This window comes from Camellia sinensis, chromosome 13 (genome assembly GCF_055761805.1).
Source record: "Camellia sinensis isolate YWXY chromosome 13, ASM5576180v1, whole genome shotgun sequence".
NCBI classification, from domain to species: domain Eukaryota; kingdom Viridiplantae; phylum Streptophyta; class Magnoliopsida; order Ericales; family Theaceae; genus Camellia; species Camellia sinensis.
In genome coordinates, this window is record NC_138973.1 from 77,094,623 (window position 1) to 77,111,569 (window position 16,947).

General features: G+C 30.7%; 1 protein-coding gene across 2 annotated transcripts; it reads right to left on the reverse strand.

The window, feature by feature from the left end:
- Nucleotides 1-7,406: 7,406 nt before the first annotated feature.
- LOC114284803 (cation/H(+) antiporter 18-like) lies at nucleotides 7,407-13,195 on the reverse strand. 2 transcript variants are annotated; one of them, XM_082902566.1, is made up of 5 exons: nucleotides 13,045-13,146; nucleotides 11,891-11,923; nucleotides 11,063-11,312; nucleotides 8,936-9,937; nucleotides 7,407-8,836 (listed from the first exon to the last, which is right to left on the reverse strand). In XM_082902566.1, the coding sequence occupies exons 1-5, from the start codon at nucleotides 13,068-13,070 to the stop codon at nucleotides 7,622-7,624; spliced, it is 2,526 nt and encodes an 841-aa protein (XP_082758692.1). In that variant the 5' UTR covers nucleotides 13,071-13,146; the 3' UTR covers nucleotides 7,407-7,621. The 2 variants fall into 2 exon arrangements, with proteins under 2 accessions (XP_082758692.1, XP_082758693.1); XM_082902567.1 differs by lacking the exon at nucleotides 11,891-11,923 and having other exon boundaries at nucleotides 13,045-13,195.
- Between the last annotated feature and the right edge of the window lie 3,752 nt (nucleotides 13,196-16,947).

Consider the following 16,947-nt stretch of genomic DNA (forward strand, 5'->3'; position numbering starts at 1 on the left):
TGAAATTAATTGCACAATAACACAATTTTTTTAATTGTTTATCTCATAATACAAATTTATTAAACCCATTATTTCATATTATTTGCATACTATTAGTGTAAGAATGCATTAATATTAATATGTAATATATTTTTATACATCAAGAGTTGTTGAATCTCATTTTATGTGTCACAAATGTCTTGTATAATGAAAAATATAACATTAGTCATTAATAGGGATGCAAAAATGGCCTGCGGCCCATAAGCAACCCGAAACCCACCTAGGCTCAGGTGGGCCCAGCCCGCTTAAGCCCCGGCAGGAGCCCAGCCTAGGACACTAGGCTTGGGCCTGGGTCGTCATTTTGAAGCTTGGCTTAGCTCATGGGCCTGGCCCGCCCAAGGCCCAATATTATTTTTAGTGAAAAAGAATAAAATTTTAGTAAAAAAAATAGAAAAAAATAATAAAAAATATTTAGGCCCACCCAAGCCCAGGCCAAGCCCGAGCCTAGGCCCAAATAGCCCCTGGACTTGGGTCTAATTTTCTAACTTGCGGCCTAGCTTAGCCCGGCCCAAATTTTAGCGGGAGCCCAAGCGGCCCGACATGGATAGGTCCCAAGCTCAGGTCCAGGTGGGCCGGGTTGAGCCCAATTTACACCCCTGGTCAATAGTATATTTTCATTTATATAAAAATTGTGGAATAAGTTTTCTAAGAAAATGAAATGATATTGTGACTTAATATTTCGATCGATATAGGAATTTCATAATTATTTTTATGATATTTATAAATCCATACTTATAAATGTTTTTAGAGTTACTTTTATAAAACTGTCAAGTTGCATAATTTATTATGGCATTTGTAAGTAATCAGTATATAACAAAATTAATCAAAACTTTTTATTTGATATACTTACTTTCTGTATCATTGAGTTGCTATGATAATGTTTGGGCATTATTTGATTTTTTTTTTTTTTTTTTTTTGTAATTTGATTAAAATATGTGCGTAAACATTGTTTTTCTTAAACCCCACAACAGATAGGATAATTCTTGCTCAGCTCGTCTAACTTTGCTTAGAGAGTATGGTTCAATAGATCTTCTGTAGTTTTTGTTTTGCCATCTTCTTATTTTTCTTCTTGCTCGCCATTATAACTTTTTGTAATAAAAATATTTTGATGAGTAATAGTTTGAGGCAATATCATATTGTTAATTTTAAAATCTATTTTTCCTCAACATGTGATTTTTCTGTAAGGGAAAAAAAGTACAAGTATTGTCGTGATGCACGTGTTTTGTAAAGTCCTGGTTTGTTATTGAAAGTGTTTATTGTTGACACTTGTTTGCATGACATGTATGCATATATGTATTGAATATAAGTTGATAAAAAAATAATACACAATTTTACAATTTTTTCCTAACAAATATAAATATATTACTAAATATATGTTGCAAAATTAAAATATTCGATGGTAATATAACATTACTGATTGACAATACATGAATACAGTAACATATATAAATTTACATTTATATTTTATATATATATATGTAGATATTGACATATATAAGATATCACAAAAACAATATGTGAAATCTTTTGTAACAATATAATACATGTAACAATGATAAGTTAATTATCCATAATTAAATAATTGGTCATAATGTAGATATTTAATGTTACATTTTTGTGTGTATGCACCATTTTTTAATTAAATTATTATATTCACATAAAAATTAAAAGAAACATGTGAATAATTTGTGTAAAATTTAAAATTAGTCAAGAAATATTTTTTAAAAAAAAGAAGTTTATAGTGTTTGGTTTATTTATTTATTTTTAATTTGAATTTTTTGATTTTGATTTTGATTTTGATTTTTTTTTTTTTTTGTGTGTGTCATTGACACTATTTTTTTAACAACCATTTTATTTTCTTTTTAAATTTACTTAATTTAATACTTTTTTATTTTTTTATTTTACTTTTAAATTTTCACTTAATCTAAAAACACTTAGAAAACAATTTATTGTGTATTCTTTTTGAAAAACATTTATTAATATTAAATAATAATAATAATAATAATAATAATAATAATAATAATAATAATAATAATAATAATAATAATAATAATAATAATAATAATAATAACAGAAATATATATATATATATATAACAAAAAATCAATACATGTTTGACTTTATAAATTTTTTTATCAATATTTTACTTTTTAATTCTATTTAAATTATTAGATATTAGATTTTCATGTAAAAGTATCTAAATATAAAATATGAAGAAATTTTAGTATTTTTAATCACCAAAACTGAAAAAATATGAAAAATCAAAAATTAAAAAATAGATTTAAAAAATAAAATAAATGAAAATGCTTCTTAGAATTTTGACATCATACATTGATTATTAAAGTATCATGTAAAATATTACAGTTCATAAAATGTAATTTAAACCAAAAAAAAATGTGTGCGAACATAACTTGTGAATTTTGAGATGCAACAGAAATCTCTGTTTTAAAAACGCATGTACTTTCCTTTATTTAGATTCAAATGAATACATACAACTTTAAGATTCAACCAAAATTATTCATAGTGATTTGATTCATAATGGACAATTGTAAATATTATGTATAACGGTATAAAAGTAGACGTAAGAAATAAGAAACAGTAATTATTTTTATTCTACAATCATCATCAAAGTAAAAAATAGGAAGATAACTTTTTTTTTTCTTTTTTTTTGATAAGAGCGGAAACGATTTATTCATGTCTATATAGGACTCTTAAGTAAATATATCATTTTTGAGTGTTCAACTCTAAAAATAAAGAGATAATTGGTTTATATAAGGCTCTTCAAAACTTTTACAAAATATAGTAGATTTGAAAGGTAAAATTGATATTTAAAAAAAAAAATTAAAAACATGATAAGATTGTCACGGTTATTTTCTAAAATATGGAGTTGGGCTAAATGTTATGTTTATGTAGATTTCCGATGATTTACATGATTGGTCGCATAAATGTCTTAGGCTTTGGCCAAAAAAAAAAAAAAAATAAGAAGAAGAAGAAGAAGAAAGGTTCTGTTTGGTGTAGCTATTAAAACAGATTATAAATTTTGACTTTAATCAGAAGCTGTTAATCTATTTGATATAACTGTTGGATTATAGATTTAAATTGCTGAGTAGTGTTTGTTAAATAAGCTGTGAAGTAACTTTTTTAATTAACTTTTATTTTTTATTATTTATTATTTGTCTACATTTCTCATAAAAAATAATAATAATATTTTATAGTCCATTTGTGTCCTTTTCTATTTTTAAAAAAATAAAAAATAAAGAAATCTAAGAGTATAACCGTGAATTAACATGTCTACAGCAGAAACTGATAATCAGAAGCAAGTGATAAGCAGCTTCTCAGAATCAATTTTTTTGACTTAAAATAAGTTGTTAAAATCAAAAGCTGTTTGAAATAAGTTTAAGTAAACAGTCCAAAATAACTTTTTAAAAACCAGAAGCCATATGTTGGCTCAAAAAAGTCCCACCAAACACCCCCAAAGAAGTCAACTTATTAGTTTATTGGCTTATTTGAGTCACATCACTTCTATATTTTTTTTTTTACATATTTTTCTTAATAAGTCAGTAAGCCAAAAAGAAAAAAGAAAAAGAAAAAAAAAAAAAAAGCCATTCGGTCGAGTTTTCAAAATTTGTATCTTAATTTTTTTATTATAAAATTACAAACTTGTTTAACAGAAATAAACACTAAAAAATTATTTTTAAATTCTCTAAAATTATTTTTTGAGACTACATAGGGCCTTGAATTGTAATGTTTTGAATTGATGTATGTAGGCTCAGACTACGCTCATTAGGCCCATAAGCTAAAAGCCCAGATCTATTCGCAGCCCAAGTTTTCCTTTTCTTTTGCAGTGGCCCAAAAAACAAGGCAAATAGAAATCGAGGGAATGACTGAAATGTCCTATTAGAAAGATGGATACACCAATAAGACTTTTTGACTTTTTAGGTATCAAAAAGTCTTATTCACTTTTAATTGTTATCACAAAATGTTATTTTTTAAAATATTTTTTAGGAGCATTTTTATTGAAAGTGTCAATAATTGTTAGTTTTTATCGACGGTTTAAAAAATTCATCATAGAAAAATGTTACTAATTATTAATTTTTAGCGGCAATTTAAAAAATTTACCAAAGAAAACGTATCGTTACAGAAAAACATCACTAATTGTCTTTTTTTAGCAACAAACTTTTAAAAAGTCACTAATTATTAACTTTAATGATAGATTTTTAAAAAAAAGTCACTAATAGTTATTTTTTAGAAATTTTTAATCTATACAAACACTTGTAAGACTTAATGGTACATAGATCCTTATAACTGGACCTGTATTAACCCATATAAATCAAACGGTTCCTTTGTAGGGCCGAAAACAATTAAGATGTAATTTGTTGAAGTTCAACATTGAAGTTTTAAAAATATTTTATCACTAAATTTATAGTGCTAAAGTTTTTGAAGTACTAGAATTTTATATTAGAAATTTAATTGATTTAATTTATGTATTCAGTGAAATTAAAATAAGTCCATTTGATAATTATAATTTTGTATTATTTAAAAATTTTAAGCACCTACTAATATAAATCAAAATTTTAAGTAACAAACTTCATATTTGATTATAAATGCTGAATTTTTAACAGCGGTCAATTTGATGCAGGAGAGGTATGAGTGCAGCTTGATCTTGTACTGTATTCGTCTGTAGTAAGTAGGATATTTTATAATTATGTTGTGATGTATTGTTATCTCTCTATTCAATGTCACCATTACCACCAACCAGCACTAACTCTTCCATGATTTCACCACTACTATCCCTCCATTGCCACTACGATTGTTATCACAGTTGCCTCTCTATATCATCACCAACACAATCACTATTACCACCATCGTCACCGCTATTCCACCATTACCTCAACTGATTGTCCACAAAAGTGATACTTGACACTTGGCAAGTTGACATGATTACATGCCTGAGCCAATTCCCCACTAGTGTGACATTATACACATATCATGACGGCATTTCAATATTATTAAATAGTTTTTTTTTTATATTCTAATGCACCTTATTTTTTCATCATCAAATTTGATTTTTCTCTCTCTTTCTTATTGATGCCAATACTTATATTGAAGCATCTAGGGGGTCCATAAACAACATTTTTAAAACATGATCCAAAAACCTTTGGTCTGTGGTTCTTAGGCTGCTTTGAAGATCAAATCTTGAGTTATGAAAATCAAGAAAGTGCATGTCATAATCATAAGCTATGCTATACCATTAGCAAAGCCAACAAAGAACTTTATCAAGAGGAATTCAATGACCTCTGTAAGTGGAACCACTTTTTTGAGCAGATTAAGTGGCCATGGAGAAACCTTGGTAGAAGTTTGGAGCACTTTATTATAGAGCTTTGCTTGCTTAAGATCCTCGTTGAAGTAAAGGTTAATTGTATCTTTTAAACAATTTTAATCTTTTATCAATTTATTTATTTGTTCTTATTAACTCAAAAGAAAGAGTGCATTGAGATAAACTAAAAAAGAAACGTTATCTCTCATATCATAATTAAATTGGCACATGTCCTCAGCCAAGTAATGGATATGAATCAAGTAATTAAGGCCAAGTTTGGCATCCTTAAAATAATCCATCTTTTTATCTTTTTTCCATCATATTACTTCTCTACTTTTCTGCACATATTTTCGTAAAAAGATAAAAAGTCCCTAATTTTCATAAGACCAAAAAAAAATCCTTTGACATGGCAGATGACATCCGCGGAGCATATTTTCATCCATCCTCAGATATTCGGATGTTTTGTTTGATTCGATATTTTTGTTTTCATATCCATCTTTAAGGCCTAGTTTGGGAAGACTAAATAAGTGCACTTTTTGACTTTTTATGAAATATGGGTTGAGTTTGGGTTGGGTTTGAAGTGATGTGTTAGAGAGGTGATGTGACTTAAATAAGATGATGTGACTTAAATAGGATAGTGACTTTTTGACTTTTTGTCTTTTTTCAATCTTTCCAAACTAGGCCTAATTCTGATAGGAAAAAAAAGTTTAACATTAACATGACAAATGAAATAACATATAGTGTTAAGATTAACTAAGCAAAACAATCCTCACTCATATCTTAACACTAAGTTGGCAAATGCCCTTAGCCAAGCAATGGATATGGATCAAGTAAATTAACTCTCTAGTTATGATATGGAAAAATGAAAGTCCAACATTGGAATGACAAACTTTTTGTTGCTTTTTTGGCTTATTGATTTTTTGACTTTTTTTTTTTTTTTTTATCTTTTTGTGATTATTTAACCTGGGAAGTTTGCCAAACCAGGACTTATAGAGGGTATTATAAAAATTTATGTAATTACATTTTTCTTTGGTAAAAATATTAATATGAATGTGCTAAAGTTTTCAATTTTTTTTTTTATTTGAGAAATTGAAATTATCATTGTCAAATTATTTGAATTAGACCATCTCCAATGGTTACTTAAAATTGTCATAAAATTTAATGTGATAAAAAGTAGCTTCTTTTCCTGCTCCAACGGTTTCATCACATACGTATCAAATCCAAGATTTCACTTTTCTTTCATCAAACTGAAGACCAATGTGCCTTTCATCAAATCACTGTTCATCGTTGTTGGATTTTCACCACCGGATGTCCCCCCGGATGACCACCTCAAGAAAAAAATTTGTGAAAAAATTATACTGGCCGGTCGATCGGTTGGTCATCCGCTCAGATGACCACCTCAAGGTAAAAAATTATGAAAAATTTACACTGGCTGGTTGACTGGCCAAACATCCGTCCGATCGTTCACCCGGTCGACCAGTGTTCTGATGAAGTTTAAAAAATCTCCGTTTGAACACTTCATATCAAATGGACTTTTTACACAAATTTTTACTCAAATTTGGTAAAAATTTTGATACATCATCAGAGATGCCCTTAAATAAAATATTGATAAAAGTGCTTCACCCTGTGACAGAAAATTCTGAAACCATCACTGGTGGTTGGGTGGTAGTAGATGGTGGTGGAGGTAGAGGTAGTGCACATTTAAACGAGTTTTTACAGATACACATGTTCAATCATTTAAAATCAATTTACTTGAGGTTTTAAGTTATGACTCATTTAAATCTATTCATTCATTTAGAAGGATTTAAACGGATTTTAAATTAGTGCAATTAGGCGTGTTCATGTGTTGGATTAAGTTTACCACCTCAACCATTTAACTGTACTATAATATGGTTGTTCAAAAGAGGAAATCAACAGAAAGATGATTTTTTTTGTGAGGAAATAAGTTATACCCATTAACTGAATCAAAATGGAGCAAATGGTTGGCTTAAACCAACTTTTGGAAAACATTAACATATATGAAGCAAGTGCAATATATATCACAAAATGACACAATAATAGCCTTTAGAATTGACTGTTGCTTTATTTGGACTTTTAAAGTCACAAGGTTCATCCCAGAGTTCACTTAAAAGAACTTTGAAACTTCAGAAATCTGACTGATAACAATATGGTAAAAGATAGATCATTGTAAGCCAAGATCCTAAGATTAAAATGTCTAGCCAGCACTAAAAAATAGACAAATTTATTCAAACTAAGAAAAGACAGTTAGCTGGATCCTGTAATTCCATCACCCAACTCTTCTGCAATCGTTAAGGTTAAATTCGGAGATGCTACGTTATAATACTGTTGCACCACCAAAACTGAAGCCGTTGTCGAAAAATCAGGTGAAGTCAACAGATTTCCTACAGGTCCCAACTCTGGGCATTCACTATTGTTCCGGTTTAATGCTAAAGCTAATTCAGTAAAAGGTGATCGACCCACCAAAAAGAGGCTGCAGCAACTAAATTCACGGACCACGGCAGTGGCCTCTACAGCATTTCTTACAATTTTCTCTTCATATTTGATTGAGCTGTCTTCTGAAATTGTTTCCTTGAACTCGCTAAGATACTCTTCATCTGTTGAACCCAATTTCGTGATAGAATTGCCATCCACATCGACTCTTACAATCTCTCCTACACCCTCCGTTTCCACAGAGAAGCGAATGACTGTTAATCTTATGCCAGGGTGCTCAGCCATTCGAGCCCCGTAAGCAAGGGCTTCACGATCATCACGGCCTCCGAAGAAGAGAACTGTGATGAAGTGAGCAACATTACTTGCAGATACATGGATTGATCCACCAAGCCCACGGTCGAGTAGGATCCCAACTGAGCATGGTGCGTGTTCGAGTACCCTCTTATTAACATACCGAAATTCAATTCGTGTAGTCTCTAGCGTGCCGTCCAATCTCTGGTGCTTGTGAAATGGTAAAATTATGAAAGCTGCTCTTTTCCTCTCAGCAGTAGTGCAAATGTCCTCGTGCATGTCTGACAGTGAAGAGATTGATGTCATTGGCCTTACTGCCACCTGGCTCAGCCTCCGGAAAGCCTCAAAAGCCACAACAACATGGTTTGAATTTGATCGCTGACCCATATTCCAAAACGGTTGTCTGTTCTTTCTTGCCTTGTGGGCCATTAGTATGGCTGATGACCTTTCAGAGAGCTCCATGAGGTGCAATGCGTACACACAAAGACCTTCACGCTTCTCAACTCCTCGTGAGGCCTCGACGAGATTTATCACCGATGGAATGTTTCTAGAACTACGAAAACAGGCCAGGATTCGAAGCTGAGTATTCGGATTTTTCCTCTCTATTGTTCTATGCTTGTAATCAGCTTTACTTGCCCTTTTTGCAGGCTTATACATGGCCATTACTAGGGGTGTGGTGATGAAGGTAGTGAAGAGGGCCATGACAACCATGATGGCGAATGTTTGATCATTTAATACCTGCATTTTCAATACGATAACACCTGTTAATCAAATGATGAAGAACTATTAAAAGAATTCAAAGTTATTTTGCAATGACAATAACAATACTGGAATTACCTTTCTATCCTTTCCGATGTTGAGGACTATAAGTTCCACCAAGCCCTTGCTGTTCATTAGGAAGCCCAATGCAAGAGCTTCACGAAAAGGTACTCTGTAAAGTGCAGAAACTACAACCGTACCAACGATTTTTCCAAAACAGGCTGTAAATATGACCAAAACAAGGACACCCCACGACTGAAGCCCTTGGATTGTGGCTACATTTGTTTTCAGTCCACTTGAGACAAAAAACAGAGGGAGAAAGAGACCAGATACGAGATCTTCAACTTTTTCTACAAGAGCACCAGCAAATGGCCCTTCCTTTGGGACAAGAACTCCAATCACAAAAGCACCAAACATAGCATGAATTCCAATGGCATCAGTCATAAACCCAGCTGCAAGTACAGCGGCTAAGGTAGCACATACGTACATCTCTTCCACTGGCTCGCCCTCGTGGCATCTCCGAGCCATCCATTTGAAGATTGGAGGCACAATAAGAATCGAACAAATAACAAAAACACAGCCACACAAGAAGACCCAAACTGAGACAAGTGGGGAAAGATTTTTTCCTGATAGGGCAATTGCAAGAGCAAGTAGAATCCATGCAGCCACATCATTGACCGCTGCAGCTGACATGGCCATTTGCCCGACATTGGTGGTTAAAAGTTTCAGCTCTGCCAATATACGAGCTAAGACAGGGAAGGCAGTTATGGAAAGGGCTACACCCATGAATATGAGAAATGAAGTCCCGCCTACACCTTTTGCTATAGTTTCTCGGATGACAAATGAAGAACCAATTCCTAAGATAAATGGGAGGCTAACTCCAGCTATGGCAATGCTAAGGGCTTTTTTCCCTGTCCGACGTAGGGATTTAGGATCCAATTCTATGCCTACGAGAAATAAAAAGAACAGTAGACCAAGGTTTGCTAATGTATCTAACAACGTGATGCTCTTGGGTGGGAAAATGGCCTGCAAATAGTTTTTGTTTCGACCAAGCGCTGATGGCCCAAGTAATATTCCTCCCTGCCAAACAAGCAACGCAAGGTAAAACTCTCACCCAATGTCAAATTGAGGATATGACAGCTTTCATTGCTATTAAAAACAAGATTGAATATGTAAAAATGTCAATTTCATAGAACTCATGCAGGAATTCCCATGACTCCTAGCAGAACTATTCTATTCATTCCCAAATCCAAGAACTGTCCTTTTCTTTTCGTCAAAGATGTCTGTAGAATTTTGAATGGCAAAGGAAATTGCAGGATCACACAGGTTAACCACCCATAAAAGGTTAGAAGAAAAAAACCCTATCGAAAAATATAAATAAGAATGGATTTTGTAGGTCGGAGAACAGTAAAGAAAATCCAGGATCAAAAAGTTTTGGTGGAACTTAATACACACACCAGCTATAAAAAAAAATCAACGAAGATAGCAAAGGCAAAATATACAATAAGACATCATTTTGTGGTTCAGACAAGTAAAACCTTGTGAAGGATGAGATGAATGCATGGTCACAATTTCCTCATTGCAATGGGGTAGTGGAGTTTTAGCGTAGAGCCAGAAATGAAATCACTATAGGGTAACAGAAACAAGGCAACTAACACAAATTATTGGTATGTTAATAAGATGTTTCGGAGCATAATGAGTTGCTAAAGTTGTTCAGATAGATTAACGACAGATCACTTTACATCGCTTTAACTAAATAATAACAGTTTGGTCTACTAATTGCTTTACAAAACCAGATGTGAAAAAAAGGAGAAATAGTAAACTGAATCTGTCATTTTTAAGCTTCATTAATAAATGAAAGCTGAAAATGAGTATGAACTCAAGCTCATATCAGATATATTTTTCTTTTTCTCTTTTTCTTTTTCACCAATGCACAATAAAAAGATTTTACTGCTCAGAACAATAAAAATATTTTAGCATGGAAGGAACACTCAGCTAAAGAACAATAAAAAGAAATTCAAAAAAAAAATGGGAAAAAAAAAAAAAAATTGAACAAGGAGAGAAAAAAAATAATAATAAAGAAGCAGGAAGATTTTACATTTGCCCAGCCTGCATGGAACAATTGGAATCAAGTTACCAATAAAAATCAAACGAACTGCACACCAATCAAATTTACATGTGTATAGAAACAAGAAAGAAGCTTACAATAATCTCTGCAATCACACGTGGCTGTCTTAATGGCCTCAGCAGAAGAGCAAGGCCGCGTGTGACTACAACCACCAGGCATATCTGCAAAATGGCGAGAGGGAGTGCAAAATCAAGAGGATTATCCCCCTGAAATACTCCATTCGATGTAGCTTTCATCGGAAGTGGACATGTATGCCCTGTGGTACCATTGGAAGCCATTGGACTAGAAATATATATATATACACCAGAAATAGCAATTCTCACTTCACTGCAAGATAAAACATCAAAAATCAAACTTAAACAAAATTCCTGAGTGACAACAAAAAACAACAACTCTCTCAAAACCAATAACAGTGTACTCTAGATATAGACTATGCTAGGTGAGAACATAAGAGAAAAAGAAAAGAAGTATCTCATGTTCTTTCTACCAAAATAATTTTCCATATTAAATTACATATTCTGTACAAAGTTGTCTTTTTTTTTCTTTTATCATGGGCGATTTTGGCATTATAAATTTATTTGGTGAGAAATGGAACAAAATGGTTCTTTTTTCTCACAATTTCTCTTCCTTTCTCACCATTTTTTTCGCCTCCTTACTCATCTCTCCATTTCTTTTAGTTTCTCACAAATCCCAGAACAAAATGATTCTTTTTTCTCACAAATTCTCTTCCTTTCTCACCATTTTTTCACCTCTTACCCATCGCTCTGCATTTCTTTTAGTTTCTCACAAATCCCATCAATCCAAATAGGCCAGACAAGAATTAAAAAAAGCTCAGCCAATTTTTTTTTATTTTTTATTTTTTATTTTTTTAATATAGTTAGCTAAAGAAAAGTAGCATAGCAAACCTCAATTTGACCATTCCAAAAAGAGTGTGGATCCTGTTTTTACAACAAAAGGGACATATATATCACCTTGCAAACTTACATCACCAAAACAGAATCTTAAGCAAGATCAAGCTAGCTAGGTGAAAATTTTAACATATAGCCTTAGAAGCACGGGCACAGCAATAAAAAAAAAAAAAATTAAATTATATATATCATTTTATTTTTAATGTAGATTAATATTACATCCATAAACAATCAAAATTAACAAAAAAACATAAAAAAAAAATAAAACAACACTATTTGAATATATATGGCCAAAAAAAAAAACTCTTAAATTAAGTATTGTTGTTTGTGTCTTTTTTTGTGTGATATATTAATTATTTAAATCAAAGCAAAAAATAATAAACATTCCACATCTAACATCCATTAAAAGCACTGAAGACGAGGAAAAAAAATTAGTTAGGGCGTCCCCAGATGACTTGGATCGTCTTCATAGCATATATACCAGTTAACAGTTATATAATCAAACTAGAAGAAGAGAGTTTTAAGATTGAATGAAAAAAATTAAAAAGGAAAATTATTAAAAGGTCAGAGCTCAACAATAACACAAATTACAAGTTCCTTAACTCTGTGTTTGATTGGGAGATTTTGAGAGGAATTTGAAAAAGAAAAAAGAAAATGCGTGTGAAACTAGACGAAATATAGATATGTTTTATTCACATTTCAGCTACATTTTCTATTTCTATTTCTCTTTCCAAATCACTTCTCAAATCCCCCAACCAAACACACCATAAATAATTTCTGTCTTGGTGTTTTCAGCCAATTAATTATGTAGCTTATAGAAAAATCAACAAATTACACAAACTTAAAAAAAACCAAAACAAAAAAAACATAGCATACGAAAAAACAATTTGAACCTTGACAGTAAAGAAAGGCATCAACACTGGACTGAATGGATATTGCCCTAATTGAGTGAGTAACTGGTTGGTTCAATTTATGTGAACTTGTATATATCAAATATTAGTATTAAAATAATACACAATCAGACAAAAAGAATGAAATATGAAAGTGTCGTGTACTTAATTTATTCTCCGTCATCATCAAGAGTGTGTGTATGTGAGAGAGAAGAGAGAGAGGCCCTTTCTGTGTGAGTAGTTATTTTTGTACATACAGACCTTGTTGTTGAAGTTGGGAAGCTCATTCCGCAGCCATTCGCGCCTATGGAACGGCCTGAGTCTTCCGGAGGTTGTAACTTCCACACACTCCCATCACAAATATCACACGCCTCCTTCCTTCCATTCTTTATTGTTTGTTTGTTTGTTTGGTTCTTTTCTTTTCTTTTTATTTATTTATTTTTTAAATGAAGAAGAAAATCTTTATGATAAAATCGATAAAAAAAAAATAGATCAATTTCGCATAGTGTTAGCAAAATATCTCATAAAAAATAACAAACTTCTATCGGAGGAAGAATCCTACCCTCTATAGAATAGGAGAAAAAAATCTACACAAATGAGGGGCATAACCTTTACAGAGAGGGTGTGTTTATTTGGACGGATTGTTAGTCCCGGGATATATTGTTCCTGGACTATTTAGTTAGATTGGATTTGTATCCTATGTTTTTTTAGTCATGAAATTAGATGTCTAGATTGGACTATTTTTAAGGAATTCAATGTTTGGTTAGACGGATTGGATAAGGATAAATGTTCAAAAGACTATTTTACCCTTGTAATTTATAATTTTTATTTAATATATAACTTTAAATTTGTAATATATAATTTATAATTTAACAACACTAAAAAATTTTATTTATAAGGCCATAATTTTTAATTTATTATTTTCAATTAAATTAAATTTATAATTTATATTTTTTATTTAATATATAATTTTAAATTAAAGACAATAAAAAATAATTTTATTTAATATATAAATTAAATTTTCAACAGCACTAAAAAAATTTAATTTATAAGGCCATAATTTATAATTTATTATTTTTAAATAAATTTAATTTATAATTTATAATTTTTATTTAATATATAATTTTAAATTAACAACACTAAAAAATAATTTAATTTAATATGTAAATTTAATTTTTTAACAACACCAAAACAATTTAACATATAAGGCCATAATTTATAATTTATTATTTTTAATTAAATTTAATTTATAATTTATAATTTAAACTTTAAATTTTTTATTTAATATATAATTTTAAATTGACAACACTAAAAAAATAATTTATAAATGTTCAAATGACTATTTTACCATTTTCTAATTGTTTGCTAAGTAATAGCATAGGGGCAAAATGGACATTTCAAAGCCTAATCCCATGGGATATCAATCCTATGGAAACAATCCCCCCATGGGATAGGATAGTCCCACTCCGGAGCAAAAAAAATGAAACAAACAATGGACTATTAGTCTGATGAAACTAATAGTCCAATCTCACACCATAATCCTTTAAAACAAACACACCTAGAGAGGATTATTACAGTATATAATAAAAAAATAAAAAAGTAAATCGAAAACAACCATATCTAACGCATCCAAAGCTCTATTACAACGCAACCTTCAACTTGAAATCTAAAAACTCCACCTCTGCTAGTCAAGATGGAACATTAAAGTTGAGGGTTACCTAACGTGAAACTAACCCGTTAAACAGCGTTGGTATTCGGATTGTGAGAAGATCCAAAAGCATATCTTAAAGTTTAGGACGCGAAAGTGAAAGTTTGGGCACAAGCCAAATATCATATTTGAAAAATCAAAATGAGGGTGAGGGGACACCAACACCGATAGCCAGAGGCAGATTTGAAAGAGATCAGACAAGGGAAGGTGTCGGTGTGATGGCGACAGTAGCGTTAAAAAGGATTGGAATGATAAACTTCTAATATTATTAAGCAAAAAGACAAATAAAAGGATAAAAATGAGTGGAAAGAGAAGAGATGAGGTTGGAACCCCTTCTCATTCCCAGCGACATGCCCAACAAAAGGCTTAGGGAGGGAAGGTTAGAGAGAGATGCTCTGAGTATAGAGTTAGTTGTTTTTAAAATGCAAAATGTTTCTTTATGGAAAACTCTATGGCACAGAAATTGTGGTCTTTGGTTGTTATCTATTAAAGTGTTGGTCATGACTTTTGAGTTGTTTTATGCGTTGTGATTTTTTTCTTCTGATGTGGAACTCGTATCCTCCATGTGTAGAGATTTTTTTTTATCATTTTAGGATTTATTTTTCTTTTTGATATACTTTATAGAATCACTTATTATCAGATATGTAATATATTAAATTTTATATTTTTTCATAATAAATTTTATATTTTTTCATAAAAAAATCATTACGTTTACTTTTGATATTTAATTAAATTAGATGATAATTTTAGCGCAAAAAATTTATATTTCTACGAAAGGATTTTATTAAAGAGCCCAAACAATAGTAAACTTGTTTGGTCAAGAAGTGCTAGGGGCTAGGTTAATGTAACTGAAATAATAACAATATATGAGTCTCTTTTTAAATTAGAGTTTAGGGTGGGAGAGGATGGATAGTGGATTAAGGGAGATAATTAATTGAAGGTTTATAAAATATATTTTGGAATCTACTAAGGTTTCGTTTGGGAAGCAAGTTGACTTTTTAATATTTTGGTTATTTTAGTTTAGGACTAAAAATCTTGTTTGGGTTAGATTTTTTGGCTTTTTAATTTTTATGAGAAAAAAAGTGAAATGATTATAATTTGGATAAGATATTTTGTCTTATTAATTTTTTAGTTTATTTTGTCTTTTTATGATTATTTTAATTGATGCAATTAACTACATTTTCTTTGAACCATATCAATACCACAAATGTATTTGAACTACATAGTCAATGACTATCATGATTTTTTCCCTCTTTTTTGCTTTCCCTTCTTGAAATTTGGAGGTCAAAAGATACCAAAATATTCTTGTGCAAAAATCACTTTGAACGGACAAAATTTTTCCAGTTCACTTATCACAAATTAGGATGTTAAATTGAAGTAAACTCAAAATGAATATTTAAAAAAAATAAAAATAAAAAGGTCGAAAATATATATATATATATATATATATATATCACAAACACAACATAATAATCAAAACAGAGTAGGTGCAAGTTACCTCAAAATTGAGCGAAACGTTATGGAGCACATACTTAAAAAATTGTGCACCATATGCACATTAGAATTAAAAAGAAGGACATAATTTCAATTTTCTGAGTTGTAACTGAAAAAAAAAAGAAGTCATAACTAAACATAATATAAGGCATAACTAAAGAACCCATGAGTCATAATTAAAAAAGAAAATTAGTCGTAACTAAAGAAAAAAATGACATAATTAGGAGTATATATGATACACTATTTTTAAATGGATATTTATTAGAATATCCCCAAACGTACTTCTCTCTCTCTCTCTCCCCCCTCTATACAGTAGTATGTATGGGGTATTTTGGAAAGATGGTTCAAAGCTAACTTTTTTTTTTTTTTTTATAGAAAAAATGTATAAAAAATGTGAGAGATGATGTGATCAAAAGTAGGTTAAAAGTTAGGAAGTGACTTTTAACACAGTTCCCAAAAGAGGCCTCTGTATTAGTGTATTATGTATTTACAGATTGAGGAAAATATTTGAGGGATAAGCTCTCTTATACCTCTTCATACCCTTTTAATGGGTTTTAATTTGGACTCGCACTAATAATCCGAACCGTTTATCTCGTAAATTCTGCAATAAAAGTCATCAATCCAAAAAATTAGTTTCATCGGACAACTATAAACATGGGAATAAATCGCATTTAGTTTTATAAAAATGGATGGTTTAAATTTAATTATATTTACCGTTTATTTTATAATAAAAAAATGCGATTTATTCTTATGTTTATAATTATTCGATGAAGTTAATTTTTTGCATGAATAACCTTTATTACGGGACTTACAAGATAGACAGTTTGGATCATCAATGAAGTTTTAAATTGAAGTCTACAAAAAGAATGTGAAGAGATAAGATATAGATGGGAGCTTATCTCTACAATTTTTTGCAATTGATTTCAAGTATAAAGGGAAAAAGTTATCTCGCTTGAAATAGG

Bases quoted from the DNA above. Each gene is read 5' to 3' on its own strand.
- LOC114284803 (XM_082902566.1), bottom strand. From the start codon at position 13,070: ATGAGCTTCCCAACTTCAACAACAAG. The intron at 11,924-13,044 runs GTCTGTATGTAC...TTGTAAAAACAG, and splicing joins TTCCCAACTTCAACAACAAG to GATCCACACTCTTTTTGGAA. The intron at 9,938-11,062 runs GTAAGCTTCTTT...CTTGTTTGGCAG, and splicing joins GTGTGATTGCAGAGATTATT to GGAGGAATATTACTTGGGCC.